General features: G+C 39.2%; 1 protein-coding gene across 1 annotated transcript; it reads left to right on the top strand.

The window, feature by feature from the left end:
• Positions 1-1692: 1692 nt before the first annotated feature.
• alg6 (ALG6 alpha-1,3-glucosyltransferase) lies at positions 1693-18526 on the top strand. The gene is given in 15 exon segments (XM_032526121.1): positions 1693-1880; positions 2136-2220; positions 2823-2912; positions 3159-3247; positions 3375-3457; positions 3893-3957; positions 4888-5073; positions 6097-6232; positions 9880-9911; positions 9913-9963; positions 11318-11402; positions 11733-11803; positions 12917-12985; positions 14936-15128; positions 17272-18526. Coding segments are annotated over 15 exon segments (1515 nt in total). The 5' UTR covers positions 1693-1798; the 3' UTR covers positions 17470-18526.
• Positions 18527-22085: the final 3559 nt, after the last annotated feature.

Consider the following 22085-nt stretch of genomic DNA (forward strand, 5'->3'; position numbering starts at 1 on the left):
ATTTATATGTTAACATGGCACAAAAAAAAAGCAGAAAAGCTGAAGTCTGACTTACTTTAGAGGAGTTGACTGTTTGTATGATGACAACAATGGCATTGGCGAGCAAGGCCCAGACCTCCATAATAACTATAGGCCATCTTCCAGCACAAGCCATAGCCTTCTCCTGGGTGGAGATCACAGACAGTAAATGTAGGTACAGCAGTTACTGAATATTTAAAAAGGCATAGAGATGAAGCAATAAATGACAAAGTAAAGCTGGCGTGGCCAGGCATTAATAACTAATGGGTACCAGAGAGTTATTGGCTGCTACTGTTGTAATGAAAGTGTCATTGCAAATCAGCAGTTGTCCAGGGTTATTATTATTTATGCATAATTGATGCCGGAACCATAAGGAACATGTCTCAGCCAACAAATCCCAACACCTTGGGAACAAAGACAATGGTGTCAACAAGTAAAGGTCACAGAGGAGAAAATGCCCCTGGGCTGATATTTACATTGAGAGGGGAGGGCAAGGAAGGCTTGCATTTTACACATCTGTATACAGAAGGTTACAACAAACTATTACACATGAGACAGCTGATACACCACTGCTCCATCCATGTGTAGCGGATGTTGCTAAGTCGTAGTAAACTGCCATAAAGCTTAAAAACAAATGATATGTAGTCAAAACAAAGATTTAAGTGCTCCGGATTTAAATAAACATATATTGAGCATTAGTTAAATGATTGCCGTTTTGAGTAGGCTACATTACATTTAGGCTGCTTTGAGTTATCTATACCATTTGTAGCAGCTTTATTTTCATTCATTCATTTCACTAAATAAGTGATGTGCCAGGCAGTATACACCATAACTGTATTTAGTTGTTCCTACTTTCCCAAAAAAGAAAACTTTTGGATTTTTTGCAAAATCTTCTCCTAATAAGGCAAATTTAACATTCTTATTTTAGACACCCTCTTTGGGATTTAAAAGATATCTCAAATATTTATATCTATAAGTTATATTTTCATTTTAGCAATGTTTCAAAAATGTATATGTGCCTAGATATAAACGATGCCCATTGTAGTTATAGTGATTAGTTATTGTTAGGCCTATATTTAAATTGACACACAAAAATGGGCCAGCCTTATGACCCTGATATGATATTTGAGGAATTGACTAGCAGCAATTAGAAAAAAGGGAAAATTCACTAATCATTTAATAATTTATTAATTTTGTTCCACTGCCTGTATTATTGTATTAGCCTACTTTGTTATTATATTATATCATTCGAAATGATCATTTACTGCTGGATAAAATATATTTTTTTAAGTTTTACCTCTTTGTTAGTTATCGAGATATAATTGTACAAATAGAGCTTTCATAATGCACATTATCCATCAGTTTGTCATAAATCTCGCCTCAACCTATGTTGCATTCATAGTAGCCGGGAATTTCGACGATTTCAAATTAACGTTGTAAGTTTTAACAAAAAACGATTAAAGTCACAGGTGATATCAATAGACCTTTAAAGTTACCAAAGGAAAGTGTATCTATTTGCTATAACTACAATTAAAACTCGTTTGATACAAATATTCTATCCGAGCTATGCTGAGATGGCTCGATAAAAGGAAATGGTCATGTTCTAGGTGGTCCTGAACGCCTCAATTCTCTAGGTCCCTATGTCACCGTGCAGTGCCCAATGAGAACACGCAACGAAGTCTTGACAGTGACGTATACAGGAAATGTAAACATATTCCAAAAGCAGACAGTTTTGTAGCGTTTATTTCACCTCTTTAAGCTAATTTTACCGGTAGAAATCATGCAAACGTGGAGTCTCGTATCAATGTGTGTGTTGCTAGGCATTGTTGTGAGATGGGGCGTTTCGTTAAATTCCTATTCAGGTAGGAAGAGTGTGAAGTTAAACGCATGCTAGTCTTCTTTCTGCATTGCTGCTTGTTTCGGTGTAACGTTAGCTAGTTCATTAGATTTTCTCTTAAACTATTAACAGAAAGTTGTTTCACACATATTAGAGTGTTGCTGTTAGCGGCTAGTATCCAGTCACTGGCTCATTAAGTCTGCTGTGTGTGGTTAAATGCAGTCATTCATTGATGTAGTTTCCCATTCAGAAGACTAACAGCTGAAGGATTTTCCTCCAGGGGCGGGGAAACCTCCAATGTTTGGCGATTATGAAGCTCAAAGGCACTGGCAAGAAGTTACCTACAACCTCCCTCTCCAGGAATGGTCAGTCTGAAGTTTGTTCACTCAGTGAAAAGCCAACTTCAATCAGTCATCTGAAAAGAGTATAAGCTCCTCTGGGCTTTAACAGTGACTGGGAATACCGTAATCATCGACTCAAAACACACTAATCTATATCTTATTGTGAGAGCAGATTATTTGAGTAACAAAACCACACGTATAGGATAAAAAGAGGTCCAGAAGATCACCAAAGAAGTGACAAAATTAAAGCTAAAACTGCATGTTGTTGAACAAGTGTGCTTTATGCACCATATGAGCATTAAAGGGATCAGTCCAGATTGTCTACATTACACCAATGGCTGTAGCTAGTGATGGCCAAATGAAGCTTCGTGAACCAGTGTCTTTATTTTCTGAGCCCACTAGATGGAACTCTCTGTTCCACAATTGGTTGAGAACATAGTGAATTGCAATGCCTTAGGTCTTTCTCTTAAAACCAAGAGCACCATCTAGTGGGCTCAGAAAATAAAGACACTGGTTCATGAAGCTTCGTTTGGCCATCACTAGCTGTAGCCCCCCCTTTAATGATTATTTGTCTGACACTTTCACAGTTTCAGAATAAACCTGTATCTACATTTGCACTCATCTAGGTACTTTAACACCAGTGACAATGACTTGAACTACTGGGGTCTCGACTACCCGCCTCTCACTGCTTACCACAGCCTGGTCTGTGCTTACGTGTAAGTCTTTTTTATTATTTAGAGACAGTATATAGTTCAAGAAATTTCTGCTTTAGTGTATAAATGTTTATTGAAGACAAGAGTTGGATTTCCATGTTATGTCAGTCTTGTTATGGCAAACATTTCTAGTTACTTTTGTGTTCTATACACCCTCGTGCATAGGTATTTCAAAAGCAGGGCCCCTTGCCTGTTTTAAGGATTATAAATACTATAATTTCTATACTGTAACTATAAATATTCCTGCAGAGCCAAAACGATAAACCCTGAATGGGTGGATCTCCACAAATCCAGAGGTTATGAAAGTCCAGCGCACAAGTTATTCATGAGAGCTACAGGTGCAGTAACCACGAGAAAATAAAGTGAAAAGCTTCCTTGATCCATATAGCTACCTCAACCTGAAAATAATCATTTACTTACTTACACATTAGATATGCTATAATATGGTTCTTTGTTCGGTTTCAGTCCTGGTGGCAGATTTGTTGATATACATCCCTGCTGTGGTTTTATACTGTTTATACCTGACTGATGGATCCTCTAAAAAAAAGGTAAGACACTTGTGTAAAATGTCATGACATCTAAAAGTTGTTTTTTTCAACTAAAGACCCCAAAACACCTACCCTTTTTAAATCGGATTGCAGCACTGCTCATCCAAATTGGGGAATTATGAAGTCATTATTGTAATATAGTATTATACCATTACAATTTCCAGGATGTTATTATTTCAGGGGGTATAAATACATATACAATACAATCAAGTAAGAGGGATCTGAAATGATCAGTTATTACAAGATCAGTAGCTACAACAGACACATACCAGCTTCGTCTGGCTAGCCTATCATGCATTGCCTATCCACATCTTTTCATACATGACGTAACCCATTACCTTTGATGCATCATTGTAAACTAATCAACAGTGGACTAATGTTAGATTTTAGTTTTGTTTCTCTTCTAAAAACTAATATGTTTTATTTTTTCTCCAGGTTTGCACTGTGTTCTGCTTCCTTCTATACCCAGGCCTAATTCTCATTGACTACGGTCATTTCCAGTATCCTTCATGAACAGGTGCATTTATACAATCTATTCAGTGTGATAGCAATATTGTTATTTGCTTTGAGGATTTCCTGTGGAAGACAGTTGCAGCCATTGACTTTAAAACCCCAATCCTTATAGTAGTTGAGTAGTATATTAAGTATTAAATTAAGAATATGTTCTCATAACCTTTGTAGCTTTTTGAGTTGCATTGATTCAAATATGGTTTTGTGAGGATTTAAAATATTTTTGACTGGGCACCTGGGTAGCTCACCTGGTAGGGCAGGGGTCCATGTATAGAGGTTTACTCCTCGACGCAACGTCCACAAGTTCGTCTCCCCCACTGCTCTTTGCTGCATGTCATTCCCCCTCTCTCCGCTTTTAATATCTTCAGCTGTCCTATATATAATAGGCCTAAAATGCCCCCCTCTCCCCCCCAAAAAATGATATATATTTTTTGACAACTTAAAAACTGGAATTTACAGATTTGCATAACTCAATTAGCGTCTTCTGAATGGCAATATAAAGCTAATATTTGGAGATTTCGCCTGACAGCAGCTTTATATACAATTGTGTATATATATGTGCCACTTTTGCACGTCACCTTTGTTCCTTTTATGTATATTACTTAACGTAACCCATTTTCCCCCTGGGGATCAATTAAGTATTTTGGATTCATTATATATTAAATGGAAGGAAACAGTAGCTGAAATGGGATACAGTTATCTTATTTCATGTATGCAGTGTCCTTTCATATAATGATACAATGATAACAGAATGGAAAAAAGGAGTGGCATAGATGTGTAAACTGAATATTTGAACTGAACTGACCCAGGATCAGCTGCTGTTTTCTAAGGTACTTGTCCCATACAGGCCCACTGAGCTGCTTATCTTCACCTTATACATGGAGAAACTTTCAGCACAATATTGACCTTAACCAAATCAGGTACAATGGAGTGAGTCTGGGCTTTGCCCTGTGGGGGGTTCTGGGTCTGGGTCTGGGCTGGGATGCGTTGGGCTCACTGGCCTTTTGCCTGGCTCTCAACTACAAACAGATGGAGCTGTACCATGCTCTGCCTTTCTTCTGCTACCTGCTGGGGAAGAGTGTCAAACTGGGCTTGATGGGGCGAGGGTGAGTCGGATTGTTTGTCTCTTGTGTTTTCTTTCTTCAGCACTTAACAGTTTTATTTTTAAGGACTTTTCATACATACCCACACAGGACAATTAGATGGGCGCAAGTGCATTTAAATCATACCCCTTTGATAGATGGCTTTATGTAGTTATTATAATAGTATTCCACCATGGACCAATAAGCTGTGGTAGATCTGTGTCATATATGAATCCATACAAGACATAGGGATCCTGGAATGAAAGGAGACAGTCAAACATCCAAATATACTTTCTTGCAATTAGTTTGCACAACTTGTGTCTCAGCAAAGCAACCACTTGTATAGAGGATTATTAAAAGCGATTATTTTTGTGTATGTGTAGTCATAATTATTCAACTGTGTTTTTTCTGGTAATATTGTTTTGTCAGTCTCATAGAAGTGTCAGCTGAGTGCTCAAAGCAGATACGTAATGTCAGTCTGTAAGCGAGCAGTGTCCTCAGGAGAGCCACAGAATGACTGAGGTAATCTGATTGGATGCAGTTACTAGTGTGTCCAGTGTCTGTTTATCTAGTAACAATGTACCAAGGGCATTTAGTAGCAAATGGAGAGCTGGATTAGAAGGGCCGGGGGGGAGATATGTCCAGATGACACTCTCGCCATGCCCAAACTCCTCAGCTATGCTGTGTGTGCAACTTAACCAGCAGCTTTGCAGTTACAGCTGACAAGATATGACCTACACTGAAGACTTTCAGCTGATGCATGGCTTTCACTGCATTCCTCAACACAAGCCGTCACATGCCAAATTTAGGACTTGCAGACAGTGTGTTCTAAGTCTTTGAGGAATGCCAGTAGACAAAGACAAATTTGACCTACTCACTAATGTCAACATGTATTTATTTTTTTGTTTTTACTTTTTAGAAATTACGTTTAGAAAAAAAATCCAAATTCTGTTAGGAAGTGGCTATTCATTTCATTATTAATGGTATATCTGTACCTCCTGCACTCAGACTTGATGCATGTCTCTCTGTGTGACCCTCTCCATGTAGGCTTTTCCTGTTGGCAAGAATTGCTTCAACAGTGTTGGTGACTTTTGCCCTCTGCTGGCTGCCCTTCCTGTCTGACCCCGGTGACGCCATGCAGGTGGTCAGGAGGATCTTTCCCGTGGCTCGCGGCCTGTTTGAGGTACAGTCGAGTTTTTCTCGAAGGAAGTCAGCCTGAAAAAACCCACATCTGAAAAGTTCAAACTTGCCTTTGAGACTTATAGTCTTATATAAAAACAAAAAACTTGTACTCTTTTCATGCAGGGATCTAACAAAAGCTACTCACAATCCCAATATGTAATTTAAAGAAACAAGTAGAATAAGATAATATCTTGTGATAGATCAAAACAGCGCGATATATAGGGAAACAAATGATAGAGCACTATAGCCTGGGAATAAGATGATGCTACAGGTCACATGCACATCTCCAGTGACCGTTTCCTTTGAAGTCTGATTTGCCCCTGAGGTGGTGCAGATGTTTTACCTCCTTCCCTCAAGACCCTGGTCTGGTGGTATTCATAAGAATGTGTATCCCAAGGAACTTTCAGAAATGTTATGAATAAATGTGAGTGCAATGATAGTAATTAACTGTCTGGAAATTCCAAATACCATCAATAGCATAAAATAATTTAATACGGTTAAGGGATTTTTCTATGGCTTCCAATATAGAATGTATGTAATGCCATCTTTTGTTATGTTATGAGCCAACAGAGAAGCTGTTACTATATGTGTCTGTTTACCCTAAAGCCTGGAGCTGTGTTGGGTATCAACTATATAAATGGGCTTGACATTGGTTTGTGGCTACTCTTAAGGCATAGAAGACATGTGTTAACTAAATGTAATGCTCAGAAGTCATTATTTTTACTCATCCATCAAATTTAGGGTCAACAAAAAGGGGGAGGGTTATGTGTTTTCTACTTGCTGACTTTTCCTGGAGACCAGATGGGTCTTGTTTTTTCTTACTACCAGGTTCACTTATTCTATGGTTGCCAAAATGGTATTTTCTAGCTTTTTTGTTAATAAATGGGTGTTTTTCTTCACCATTTTGGTATATTTTTCATAAATATTATTTTGAGATATAGGATTTAGATCTTGCAATTTTGAAATCTTAATTTTTCTCAATTAGTTGTAATTTCTGTTGAAACAGGATGTTGTTTTGAGAGGATAATTCTAAATTGTTATCCAGTTAAAGAGAGAGAGGCTGTTTGACGTTACAAGATTTTGTGGTGATGGCTGAGAAGTTCTGTTCGTACTGTTTCTTAGGAAGTGACATTTCTCTCAGAAGTTAAAGTGCTTACTTCATTCAAACATCTTTACAGCACAAGGCTGTGACCAGTGCTTTACAACTCAAATACAACCTGTGTGGCACTCCTCATGTCCTACACACTGGTCCATTCTCTCAGTATGGTGAACACGCCTCCACCCTGCACTGCTTAGCTGGCGGGAAATGGATACCCCGCAGGATCAAAGAAAACAGTGGAATAAAATGGTGAAAGGTCAGGAGATCAGTTTCACCATCTCTGGGAGGTGTTGGGGTTTGAGATGTACAGTTGGAGGATATAGATAAATCTAACTAATTTATGGCCTGGGTGTTTTCAGCACTTCATAGCAGAGCCATGTTCTAGCTACATGGACTGATGAGAGGGGCAAACTCTACATTTAAAGGCGTATCAGAGCACATACGACAACTGTTGCCTGCTACTGACTTATCTTCGGAAAGCATACAAGTATGATAGACTGTTTAATATCACTCACACACATATTTGTAAGTTGTGGCGAGTCATTTGTTGCCTCTGAGAAAAGGAGGCACAAGAATATGATATTAATTAAAAAAGAAAGTGATAGCAAACAGTGAGAAGAAATCCAGTTGGCAGTGTTGAGAGCTGTAATGGAAGGAGCAGAGGTAAATTAACTGTGTGTGTCTGTGTCTGCATGTGTGAGTGACAGCTCAGAAGCCAAGGTTTGCAGCTCTCATTTCTGAAACCCACGCATCCCTCTTGTCCCCGTCCCCGAGGTGGCACCCCGAACAAAGTGTCACGGATGTGAGAAGTAATTAAAAATTCTACCAGGGGAGCAGATGGCAGCATTCGCTGTGGCAGTATTTGTTCAACAAAATGATGCAAACATAATACACAGGGTGTGAGAGACACTATACTCCCCTGTGACGACAGCATGAGAGGCTGACCGGTCGAGTCGTCCTGAACTAATTGTGATATCGTGCACGTAAGCAGGAGCTTTGGACAAGGGGACAAGGGTGAGGAGGGTGCTGACTTGTGGCCGCGGCAGCTTCTGGGCCGGAGCAGTTGTAAGTTTACCCACCGAGCTGCATTCTGGCGTCTCACATTGCTGCCTGCTCACAAAAATGGCACCAAATGCTTCTCCCTGTGAAATTCCATGCTAGCTTATAGGTGAAGGAGCCGCACTGCTCTCGCCCCCGCTTACATTTGCCGATGGGACCCCCCTTTCTTGTTCATGTGTTGCCTTCAGGAACATTCCCGTAGCTGTTATTTGGAGCGGGGAGGCAAAAAGGAAATAGAGAAGGAAAGGGCAGAGACAACACAACTCTGGATGGCCCAGTGCTGCTGACTAGGCTGCTATTAAGATCCACACACAGCTGTGCTGTGAGCAGCTGTAGCACAGAGCAGAGAGTGGAGGCCAGAAATAGGTTTTCTAGACAGGGCCATACACTGAAACCATTCACAGTGGAATCAAAAAGCTGATCTAGGCACGTTGTCTCTGTGACGTCTGATATCATAGTGCATAGTGGCGGCTTGGGCTTCAATATTATCTGATCCTTGCACAACTGCTTAGGCACTTAAATCAACTGTATATCACAGCAACACACCCCTCATCTCTTAGCAACCAGACTGCTATTAAGGCTGTAACATATCTTCCAAATTATTCAGATCAGATTTGAAAAGTTATTTGCAAAAACAATATAAAAATGATACAGTCCAACATGAGGGGGGGGATTACATGTCCCTGAATTACCTTACCTAATTGAGAGAAACAGTTGTGGTGTATTCTTTAGATCTAAGATGACTGATGTAATCAGAAAATTATTCTGCAGCTTTTTTGAAAATTGATTAATGGTTTAAGTCACTTTAGTCCAAGGCGAAATAGCAAATATTCTCTGTATTCAGCTTCCTAAATGTGAACATGTTGTGCTTTTTGTCATTTTACATAATTGTTTATGTAGGTTTTGGATTGATGGTCAGACAAAACAAGCAATTTAAAGACGTCACTGTGGGCTCTGGGAAATTGTGATTTTTCACTATTTTCTAAAAATTTAAAATAAAATAATTAAGAAAATAATTAGCAGATTATTTGATTAAAACTATTATTTGATAGTGCTTAAAATCTAATAAATAAATTTATATAGAGAATTGTTAAACATATTAACTTTCTGTAATGTTCAGCAGCGCACTGTGGTTGGTCTGTCTTTGCTGATAATGCAGAAACTACTCTGGTTTGACACCTGACCTTGGGTCCCCAACTTTGCAAATAAGTCCCATGCTTTTTCTGACAAGGGAGCTAATTTATGACCGAGGTTTACGTGCAAATGTCCCTCTAGAATGCTCCAGGGAATTTTTACTTTCAGCAATGGCACCTAATTGCCTTCTCTTCAAAATTAAATTCTGAATTTATTTTTTACACAGGCATCAAGGCATGTGTTAAATTTAAAAGTGTGTGTGTGTGTGTGTGTGTGTGTGTGTGTGTGTGTGTGTGTGTGTGTGTGTGTGTGTGTTTGTGTGTGTGTGTGTGTGTGTGTGTGTTGTGTGTGTGTAGGATAAGGTGGCTAACACATGGTGCAGCTTGACACCTGATAAAGATCAGATCCATTCTGTCCAGTGACTCCCAGATCTACATCAGGTAATCCCTTATCCATCTAACAAGGTTTCATTTTTTTACATGACATGCGGCAAAGAGGCACTTTTTTTCTTCTTTTTTTTTTTTTTAACCTGATTTTTAGAAAAAATATGGATTATGTGCTTTATTTTGTTGATAACGTGGATGAGAGACAATTTAATAACATGATCAGGGCAGACAATGTTGGAGCACTCAGGATATCTAACTTGAGTTTCTTTGTCGACTACCACACTGAGCATCCCAGGAAGTATTTGGATAAGTTATTTTGACTAAAAGCTGAAAACCTGTCTGATCTCAATGAGAAAACAGTTGTGTCATGGTGGAGCCTGCTTAAATAACCCAGCATGCTAAATTTAGGAGTTGTATGTTTGCAGCATGGACACGTTTCTGCGAGACTGCTAAGTCCGGGGATCAAGTTGGACTTCTTTGACTGTAGTGACTTTCAAACAAATGAAAAACAATCTTTTCTTTTTGGCACAGGGAGCGGATTGCTAAATGCTGTGGTGTGGGTATACTGTGTACATAGAATTAATCAGCTGTGAAAAGTGATACATGTCCTTCCGGGCTGCAAAACCCTGCACTACACATAACACACACATAACACACTTGCGGTCATACACACTAAATACCCACTTACTGGTCCTTTACTGCTATCCATCTACCACTGCCAGTATCTCTAGCGATCTACAACTACGATTATCTCTATCTACCATTATGATTATTTCTATATATCTATCTGTGTCATAGTACAAACACATTGTTGCCCTCATTCCTTGAACTAACTCGCTGCCCGACCTCTCAGCACATTCACACTGACACATAGTCACTCTCTTCCGGTGCCTCCCCCCCCGGCAGGTGACAATTGAAGGGTTAAACTAATGCCTGCTAACTCAAAGAGGGGCCAGTATTTGGTCATTTATCACATAGCAGAGGTCTTGGTTTAAAAAAAATATAAACAGCAAGATGACTCCACAGTTAGATTTGGACTTGATGTAATGATTGTTTGCCTTTGACATCAAAATCAGATCATCTAGTGCCCCGGGCTGAAAACAAATCTTTTTTTTCTTTTATTCTGAAATCAAAAATAGTGTACTGCTTTTCAGTTCTGTGGTCATTATCAGTTTTCACATGAAGCCCCATCAACACAACAATAAGATGTACAGTGTGTGTAAGCCTGGAATTATGAGCAAATGCAATTATTCATATTGACTCCGAATTGATATTATACTCTACATGTCTACTACTGAATAATTTTTTTTTTCCCTTCTGCAGTAACTTCATCTCGCAATGAGGATTTGTGTGCAGTTAAGTGTGCCGATGTGAGAAAATCGGAATGCTCATTTGTATTGTTTTTCAGTTTTGCCTGCACTCTCCTGGCAGTCCTACCTTCCTGCATCCGACTTCTGATGAAGCCCACCTTCTGGCAGTTTAAACTAGCCTTGGTGAGAGGCATCCAACTAATGTCAAAACAATAGCAAGTCAAATTTACAGACCCTCCCCTTACAGTGAAACAAGGCTTGTTCTTTTAACCAATCACAGAGGGGCTCAAGTATCAGTGATGTAATCCTTTTAATTTGTTTGAAAATATTCTGCATTTCATTGTCTCGTCCAAACATTGTATGAGAATAATTACAATGTAAACATTATTGATGCCTCTGTTCATACATTAGTTTTCACCTTCACTGCCTTTACCAAAAAGTATGCTATACTGCATTATTGTTCGATAACGGTAGTTGTTTTACTTATAATCTCAATGTCAATTTTACTTTTAGGTCAATTCATCTCTGGCATTTTTCCTCTTCTCCTATCAAGTCCATGAGAAGTCTATCCTCTTGGCTGCCTTGTAAGTACAGTGAACTATTTCACTACACATGACAGCAGCTGTGATGGTAACAAACATTAACAGTACTTTTTTCTATCTTGTAGTAATACCTCAAATATTCATAAGTATAGATTTAATTTCTGCTCACAAAGGAGCCATTTGCCCGTTCCCCCACTTCATACCTCAGTTTATGTCCTGCAGATTGTTAATGACTTGAAGACGTGCACACTCTGTAAAAGTGACATCATCCTCCTGCTGTGCTTCTACAGTTGCAGAGGAAAAATCTATTTAAGTGCAGACTTGCTAAGTGGGGGCTTATTCACCTCTGTGCCACACAGACACAAAAGCAGCCCTCCCAGCTTCCATTGTCATGATATGAGAAAATGCAGTACTTGCACAAGTGAGCATAAAACATGCATGTGTGTGATTCCTTACCTTTTACGTCCATATATGTAAATCTGTGCAGGTAGGCATAGATTTGACAAGAGTAAGGGATTTGGTGTCTGGCCCTGGGCTCATTTATTAATCTAGATTAGCCTAGATTGTTGCTTTATTAACTATTGAGTTATATCTCCCACCTGTCTCCCTGAATCAATCAGTAATGCATGTCCAGGGATTAGGAAAAAAACGGCAGGCGGCAGCTCTGGGCATTGTTTGCGCAGGATCAATTATTGGGCTGTAACAGGATCGCCAAAGAGCACTGGCTGTAATTATGGTGTCAGGGACCGGTGGAAAGGGTCCCCCCCTTGGAGCACAGTGTACAGCTAGCACTGGCTAGCAATGACGCAGGTAACCAGGCTCAACTAACAGGCACGCAGAAACACACCTATGTGCCATGAAGTCATACATTTGACTTCTTGGCAAAACATTGTCACGTACAGTAAAAGAGCATATATGGATGTAAGGTAAAGTGGTACAACAAACACTTGACTGCCTTGTGACGGACTGTCAATAATGGATTCATGTGGCCGTCCTGTGGTGTCAGTTGCTTTAATATTGTACATGCATATCAGTTCCCATCTAGCTGCGTCCTGACATGGCCTCACTTCCTTCCCTTACTGTAAAATTATATTTAATGGTGCTTACTGTAGAATATGTTTAACAGTGAGTGTGTCCAACTTTGATATTTTCTAGGCCTGTCTGCCTTCTGCTGAATGATCTCCCCTTTATGGTTATCTGGTTCCTGCAGGCCTCTACTTTCAGGTGAGACTGTGTGAAAGAAAGTCCACTGTCACAGCACAACACACTGTCTACAACACAGGTAGTAGATGTAAGAGAGCTGGGACTTGATTGTTTATATCAGAGGTTATTTACTGTAGTTTTTCTGTATGCAACCTACATTTTATTTGTTTGGGATCCATGCTTATGAAAACATGATGTGCTGTTTCCATGTAGGAAAAGAATTGACATTTACAAGCTCATTCTCTTTCTCTTTTTGTTTTTTAAATGTTTGGGCGTTTTTTATTTAATTAGATGAGATAGACAATTTAGGTAGGAGAGAGAGGGGATGACACGCAGCAAAGTCGCAGGTCGGATTTGAACCTGGTACTCAGCCTACATTAGGCGCGCACTCCACCAGGTGAGCCAGAGGTCGCCCCTTCATTCTAAGTCTTAGGCCATTACTGGTGATGTTTTATATATTTTTTTTAAATTAAATAATAATAATCAATCATGAAGCCACCTCTGGCAGCTGGTGCACAGACACTCTGCCACCTTTTCCACATTCTGACCATTATTTCAGTTACCATTCGCTATTATTGAAGATGATATAGTGCAGAAAGATTATTTTTAATAATTTTCAGAAAAGATAAACCAAGGCAGAATTTGTCTTCAACTTTGTAGTTGAAGCACAATACTAATGTAAATGTGGAAAGAAGAAGTTACACAATTTTCCTCGTTCGAATAAAAAGTTCAACAGTTCTCAGAGGTTTCACAGGTACTTATAGTAGCTAATGTTAGCACAGTTAAGCTACATATTGCTTTATAACTGACAATACTGAGTCTGATTTAAATAATCTTTTCTACTTGTATGGAATAAGGGTAAATTATTTAATGTAATGTAACAGTAGCTCATGTGGCCCCAGTGATCAAACGTTACACAGTCACACTTTATGAAAACATATTGACCTATGGGATGTACTGGTAGCTAAGTTGGCACATACTGCAATGTTCAGGGTTTGAATTTGTTCATTTGTCCCCAATGTCAACCATTAAATGAAAAACGCCACAGAAATAATCCTAAGAGGCTAAATGGATCTATGATGTGGGATGAGCTGAGGACCATGAATGGAAAAGACAAGTAGTGCTGCATGTGCTCTGTCTAACTTTCACCAGCTGTTGTTAAATTCTTCCGGCAGCACTAATTGTTGTGCGTGTGGTTTAGTATAAGGATATCTGGGGATTGCACGGCATAGTTTGCATGCCTGCTGTCTAAGTGTGCGTTGTGTGAGGACAGGAGGTCATTCTGTAGCTGCCTCTCAGTACAGTCTGACTTGGACTTTCACGTTATCTCCATCCACTGCAGCCTCCATTTCAAGAAATACATCTTTTGTTAACATAATTGGCTGAATGGATGCTTCACCGTAGCAATTTTAAAGAGGACAGAATGCAGCCAGTCTGCTTAAATTGACAAAGTATGTATTTCTAAATTGTTAATCGTTTATCTGCTGAATGGAGTTTTCTTGTCAGAGTAAAAATCAGAATGAGTGATTTGTGTGAGTGGATGGGTTTTTACAAGCTGGGGTGATGTGCAATTTACTATGAGTCAACTGTTGTTCTTGTCCATGCCCCTCTGCTAAACTAAGATAAGCTTGGCATGAATGTCAGAGCCATCTCTCCCAGGGGACAGACTGTTTATACAGGCCTGCGTAATAAAAGCCATTTGGTTTACTGTTGCTTTTTTTTTCTCAGCAAACATGATACTGAACTTATTAATGATGTACTGCTCGACGTATATAAAAATCAATTAAAAAAAAAACCATCATGCTATGTATATTTACACATTTCCTTGTGGAAGTGTGTATCAAAGCTCCAGCTGTACCTGCTTACTCTGTTTATACTGTTTGGGGTTAGTGTACATCACTCCAAACATTGACATCAGAAAAAATGACTAATTTCTAATCCGTAAATAATTGTTCTTGTCCCTCTGAACAGCATGCTGCCTCTGTTTCTGAAGGACGGTCTGCTGGTGCCCTATGCTGTGACCTCGCTGGCCTTCCTCTTCTTCAGCATCTATCTCCTGTCTGCACTGGAGCGCTGTTCAGAGGAGGAGCTGAGACTGGGAGCCTACCACAAGCTGTTGTTCTGCCTACCCAAACTGGACCTGGCCTGGATTGTAAGATGGAAGGTCGGTGTGGTCCAAGCCCTGAATGAGTAACACTGCATGAACTCCGATTTTGTGATTTGCAGGTCCAAAGACGTCTAGGCGTCCATGTTACAACCAGGCTACCCATTTGGTTATTGGGTAAATCAAGAGGTTAGGTCACATTTAACCATTTAGGAGCATTCTAATTGCTTCATTTAGACATGTAGTTAGGATTTCCTATTTATAAATATAGTACTTGTAATGGTATTGAAGCAATGTAACCTAGATACCTACAAAACCTTCACTACCATATTTTTCAAATTGACCCTGGTTTTGATCTATAGGCACCTTTTAACCTGCAAATACTGTATATGTAGTGAAAATAAAGTTATTCTTCAAAAAGAGACATACAGTATGTTGCACAATTGGTACCAGTGACTGACTGATAGAGAAGAAACAATTTTCACAAAAGACAGACTGTGTCCACAGTCATGCTGAAGTCAAAACATTATTGTCCTTTCGGAAGAAGAAAGAATACAGTAACTAAGTGCAAATGTGATTTTATGGTTTATATCAGGTAAATGTTGTAGGTCAAGCTGCAGAGGTTGCGTTCGGCAATCCCTTAGATCTGAACAGGAGGCGGTAACCTCTATCATTGTAGTTGTGGCTCTAATTGGCTGCCAATAAAATAAAGGTCACACAGATTGCTTAATACCTATTAACACAGGTAGCGAAGGCAGTGTTGTATGTCTTCATCTTTTGCAGGTTTCGCACAAAGGACTAATTTAAATCAACTATGTGTAGTCTATATCTATTTTATTATAGCATCTTTAAAATTATTCTATTACCATGAGTTATGTTTGTAGAGAAATTAGACAATCCAAGTATAAATTAGTGTTATCTAGGAGTTTCTCTCTATACCAGTGTGTTTTTTGCACTACCACTAAGAGTCGCCAAAATCGCAACTTTTCTAAGCCGCCAAACAGGCTTTAAGTTTAACACACAAATTTTTTAGCTTCTGACAAGTAGAGGTATTGCTCCTTGATTGAGTTAATAGTTCATGTCTGCTCTTGTATATTGGTGAAAGAAGATGCGCAGCTGATGCATTTGTAACAGCTAAGGGTGCTGATTTCAGAATCCCAGGTGGCCTGTACTTTGAAAGAGGCACTAGACCTAAATTGCAACCGTGTGAGAAGATATACCCTACTGTATAAATAAAGATCATGTCCCACTGTAAGTTGTGTAAGCTGTCCGGGGATGAAAGCCACTGCCAGCCAAAGAATTATTTATCCCTCATTTAAGTTTCCACAGCGTCTGAAGTGGCTGCATCGCCCGCCCCTTAGCAACATGGGCTCCGGTAGGGTGTCAGAGATTATGAGAAGGTGTCTTTTTATAGCGTGTGTCATTAACACAGGTTTGCCTAGATATATTTATTTACACAAGCAGCATAAATAGCGATCCCCGATGATGGCGATAAGGTTTCATAGGTTTGGGGCGGGTGTGGGCATGAGGTGTTTCCTCCCTCTTACTCCCTGACCTATCTCTGGCTCATAAAGCCCAAATAGACACACAAATGATCTCACTCTGTTTTGTTTGCAACTGTGTAACCAAGCCAAAAGTAGTTTTTTGTAGGCCTTAATTCATATCAGCTATCGCAGCGTGATACTGCAAGCCTCCATCTTTTCTTTATAGCCCTTCTCAAATTACCAATTTGATGTAAGACATCCAGCGATAAATATGCAATGTGATCTGAGTGTCAGTGTGGTTTCAAATTAAATCATTCATTGGTTTGAAATTATAGTTACACTTAAAATTAAGAGAAAACGTCATTGTTTTTATGAGGAACGGTTTCTGGTTTGGAATATTAATTCAGTCATCACAAAAAAAGCAGTTTGGCAAAGAGTTGTCTACATTGAAGGGGTGTTTCATGAAGTTTGCTCAGTTGTCATAGAGAAGGCATGCTTAATAGACAGGGGTTTTATGGGTCACATAATGACAACCGATCCATCTCCACGACAACCAAGCTAACTCAATCTATGATGAAGAAAAAGAGATGCGGTTGAAGTTCTTTTTGTCAAGCTAATATGTATTTTAGTCATTATGAACTCATCATACAATCTAATTAATATATGTCCCTTTTCTTATTTTAATCATTTGAGAACCACTCTGTCCATCTGTGTTACAGTTCTACATCAGCGTATCAGCCATGGCTGGTTTGAGTGTCATGACTGTAGCTCTGGTTCCTCCAGCACATCTACCCGACCTGTTTCCTGTGTTGGTCTCTTCTACTGCTTTCCTGCACTTCTTAGGAACATTTATATACTTCAACATTGTCCAGTTCAGCGAGCCACCCAGCAGAAAGAGCCAGAAGAAGAACGACTGAAGGGTGCCAAAGACCGTGATATGCACAACACATTATTTTTTTACCTAATTTTTCTTTGGGGAAGCCATTGTCAAACCATGGGGCATGTTAATGTGCGTGAAGGCTTTCACTCGTGCCATCATGTCCCCGGTGCAGATAGCACAACTGTAGAACTGAAACGAAAAGTCGATCGAAAGAAAATTAATTGGCAACTATTTTGATAATTCATCATTTGAGTCAATTTTCAAGCAAGAAGGCCAACATTTGATGGTTCCAGCTTCTCAAATATGTTCATTTTCTGTTTCCTCTTCCTGCATTATAGTAAATTTTTAGAAATCAACTTGGGCTTTCGGAAATTGTGACAGGCATTTTCAGTTCACTGAACTTTTATAGACCAAATGATTAATCGAGAAAATCTGCAGATTAATCGTTAAGTCAAATCATTGTTTGTTGCAGCCCAACATATGCTTATTAAAGAGATACTGTGGGCTGAGAAACCATTATACTACAAAATAGCAACTGAAGAAATGGCAAAGGAGATGATATTTCTCCAGTTTGGACCAAATATATTTCAGAAAGCAGTCCTCTGTTACTTAAACAGAATCTGATGTACCAAAATCTCTTTGGCCTCTCTTCAAACTACACCATTGTTTGCTAATCTCACCAGTACATATAGACAAGCATTGTGCAGCCTACACGTTTGACCTTAGATAACTTTGTGCCTGTATGCTCAAGCTACAGAGGGTGGCCACAATAACAGGAAGACCTGTTGTAAAGTGTAGTTATTGTTAAGACCACTGCGAGAGGTGTTGGTTTAATTTTGTGGTCACTTTTAAAGGCATAGTTGTCGGTGTTGCTAGACTTATTGATATTGTAAGACGTTCCTGTTATTTTGTCCACCCTCAATACCTCCTCTGGGAAATGTGATGAAAGCACATATGTAACTGTTAATCATTTTTCATGTGAACTTTTTTTTTTTAATGGTTTTCTACTTTACATTTTATTCATCATTCAAGTTCTTTTGTACAAACTTAGTTTTTGAGAAAATAAATAAAATGCCTCAATGACCTAAAGTGAACATCAGTTTTGTTGCCACATTGTTAAAATGATTTAATTTTGAGCAGCTTCATATAAACTGTCTACATTTACCAAGTAGTCCGCTAAATCACCCCTAACAGTCTGGCAGAGACGGAGCCAATAATTGGACAGGAATTATATCTTTCAAAGCTTTTACTCAACATAATTAAATATTCATTACAAGTCCTAGATACTACAAGGGTCCTGCATGAAAGAACTGTTCATTTCAAACAAAACCAGTGACAGGACAGGCCTTAAAAAGAAATGATGGAAGGTGACATATCTGAACATAATGCTATAAAGTTGAAATACCACAGAAAAAAAAGGTACAAGCAATTTCTTTCTCCAATCTCTGAGCGAGTTAATGACCGGCATAAAAAAATCCATTACAACTATAAATGTTATCAGGTCAGTGAGGGTGGCCTGTGCATCTGAGGCTCCAGGCCGGTAGCCAATAATGAGCCATAGGGACAAATAGGAGCCCGAGATCTGAGTTAACTGTTACTACAATAATGGGACATGAACACAAGGGGCCAATTAGAGGTGGAGTGAAAGGCTGTGGTTTGCCCTTTTATTACACATGTTTGTATAAAGTCATGCCAATACATTTAGAAAAGATGTGACAAAAAGAATGTAACTCCCACTTCTGAAATGGGAAAAATGGGAAATTTTATCAATTTTCAAGGCAACTGGCAACTCGATTTGCTGAGGAGGATCATAGGATATGATCAAAAGGTGCAGAAATCAACCAGTCTGATAATCGTTTAGGTAAATTTTTGAGCAAAAGTAATTTGGTAAATTCTCAAATCTGAGGATTTCCTGCTTCATTGACATTTTCTATCATTGTAATGGCAATGTCGTTGGTTGGAAACATGGAAATTTGAAGACATAATTTTGGAATCTGTATTGGACATCTTTCACTATGATATTTTATAGACTCAAAAGAATCCAAAGATGAATTGCTAATTGAAATAAGCAGAAGTTTTATTAGTATTACATTCTGTATATTATACATCAATTTCTATATAACTATTTATCTACATAAACCAGATAAACCAAAAGTAATACACTTGTATGTGACAACACACTCCCACTCACAGCAGTAATAATTAAGCTACAAAATACAACACTTATGGAAGCAAGCTGCCTTGCCTGGCTTCATCTGCACCGCTCTACTGTAACCGTTTGAATCAGATATAGGTTTGCAATTGGAAACTCAAATACATCTCACAATATTCAATTTCAACCTGACAAAGTATACATTTCATGGGCTTCGGGTGTTTAAATAAAGTTAAGTAGTTGCACACCAGAGAGCGAGCCGTTTTTTCCCCCCATTTTTAAACTACAGTAAAAATAAGGCAACCTCGTCTTTGACTAGTTATCCCCAGTTCTGTGGCTCTAACTCTTAGAGTAGACACCGGAAGTACATACTGTACCCTCATAGATCAAACTTTGTGCTTATGGCAGATGAATAAAATCTCCCTAAGGGTCCCTTAGATTACTAATACACATTATTACTAGAAGTAAGAGGAAGAGCTAACAGTTATAGAGCCCAACCTCTAGTGAGTTAGTATCGGTAAACATTCTTTGTAATGTATCAGTGGTGGGAAGGGGGCCACTAAAAGCACCACCAATCCTTCTATCAATGTCCAAAGGGGCCAGTATCAAAACATTAGTTTTGTTTATGAGCGTGCTGGCTTTGTCCTTCACGTGGCCTCTAAGGGTGATAAAGTGAGAGTTACACGATCCACCTTAGGCAGAAATAGGAAATGTTGCTGTGAACACCAGCTGTTGCTTAGGTCGACTCGGGCAGTGAGAGGCCTCGGCCTTCCCAGGCACTGCCAAATAAAGAGACTACTGTATTGTGCAAGACAGTTTACCCCCCCCCCCACACACCTACATTTACTTTTCAAAAGGTGTTAAACTACACAGGTGGGGAGGATTGCATGGTTTTAGCCATAAAGGGGATGAGGGTTGCCATCTGAAAAAACATTATTTGCACAGCGTTGCAGCATTGTGGTTAATGTAGAATCAACATTTGTCAGCTGCCAGGGAGAGGCTCTGGCGGGTAGACAGGGTCTAGCATGTCAGTGGATTCGCTCGCACCGTTTCAGACACTTCTCCCGCAAATGAATGACGGCTTCCAAGACATCTCAGCCTCACAACTGACAGCGCGGATTCCACATTCATTTCCTGCCTTATCTCCACTGGATCATACACACAAGAGGTGAAGAGCAATTCCATTAGCTGTCAACAGCCAAGATGCCTCGCTAACAAAAACCTGGGGAATATGGGAGAGGAAACATGATTGTAACCCCATTGGCACCTAGTTATATTACACACACCACAGTCAAGACTGAATGTTCTTAAAGAAGGGAGTTAACAGGAAGCACGTTCTGCATAGCCCAAGATGTATGGAAATGTCTTTAAACTAAAATGTGTTATCTTTTTCAAAGTTCAAAAATTAGTTGAAGGGGGTAATGAGTTCATAATGGACTTCAGAAACTCATAGGAGCTATCCATCTTCGCAATTCCTAAAAAAGAGAAATTATGTAAAGGTTCATTTAAAAAAAGGAAAATCCCTATTTGATCATTTGGGCAGTATTCAAGGCAATAAAAGTGGCAAGAAAATGTAGAAAAGCAAATGCAGAGACAGATTGTCTAAATATGGACAAAAAGTCACTAAATGTAAAGTCAACTACATTATTAAAATCGTATCTTTTATTAATGCTAATGTTTTTTCACTCAACACTCAACTATATTTGGTTATAGAAAAAAATATGTATTTGCCCGCTGTGTTAATATTTCAAAGAAAAATGGAAGTATATTTTATGCACCATAAGATTAAATGTAATGACGTTCACTAAGTCAGAAATCACGCCTGGAGAGATTGCATACTCTGCAAGCCACAGTGTCGATCGAAGGCCACCGGCTTCACTTGGACCAAAACTAATATACAACTCCCCCCTTTAATTGCAACCGTGTGTTCAATCAGAAAGCATAAAACTCCCGGTGGGTAGGTGGCATCTGTCCGTGAGGCCTGCTAGGATTGATGTGCCAGAGTCCGGGAGCCGCCTGGGCCAGCGGCCCACGACCTGCGACACAGCCCCATCACTTTTATGACATCTTAAGGAATCTTCTTTTTAATACAGCCCATTACTGCTGACATACAAATCTTCCCCAATGTGGCCCCATCTATGGCCTGATCAATTTTTACACTGCTGAGCCGTCCCCTTTCTCCTCATTTTGTCATCTCAAAATTCATATTATATAGGATTTTCTTACGGGGAAAACTGCAATAAAAATATGTTACCATCCCAAAGATGTGCAGTCAGCCGAGTCAGTACTTGGCTGTTACTAAAAAGCTTCGTGGGAAAATAAAAAATTTGTTTCTGCAGTAAGCAGAACTGTTTAAATGTTATTTATTTTTATGTTCCTAAGAAAATATATTGTGAAGTGCAGCATTGATTTAGAACATAACCATGTCTCGATATGGGTTGGTGGGGCTGAATTTATGAATCCTTTGCACAACTTCTTTAATTGAATTTTCTAAATCTCTC

This window comes from Etheostoma spectabile, chromosome 9 (assembly GCF_008692095.1).
Source record: "Etheostoma spectabile isolate EspeVRDwgs_2016 chromosome 9, UIUC_Espe_1.0, whole genome shotgun sequence".
NCBI classification, from domain to species: domain Eukaryota; kingdom Metazoa; phylum Chordata; class Actinopteri; order Perciformes; family Percidae; genus Etheostoma; species Etheostoma spectabile.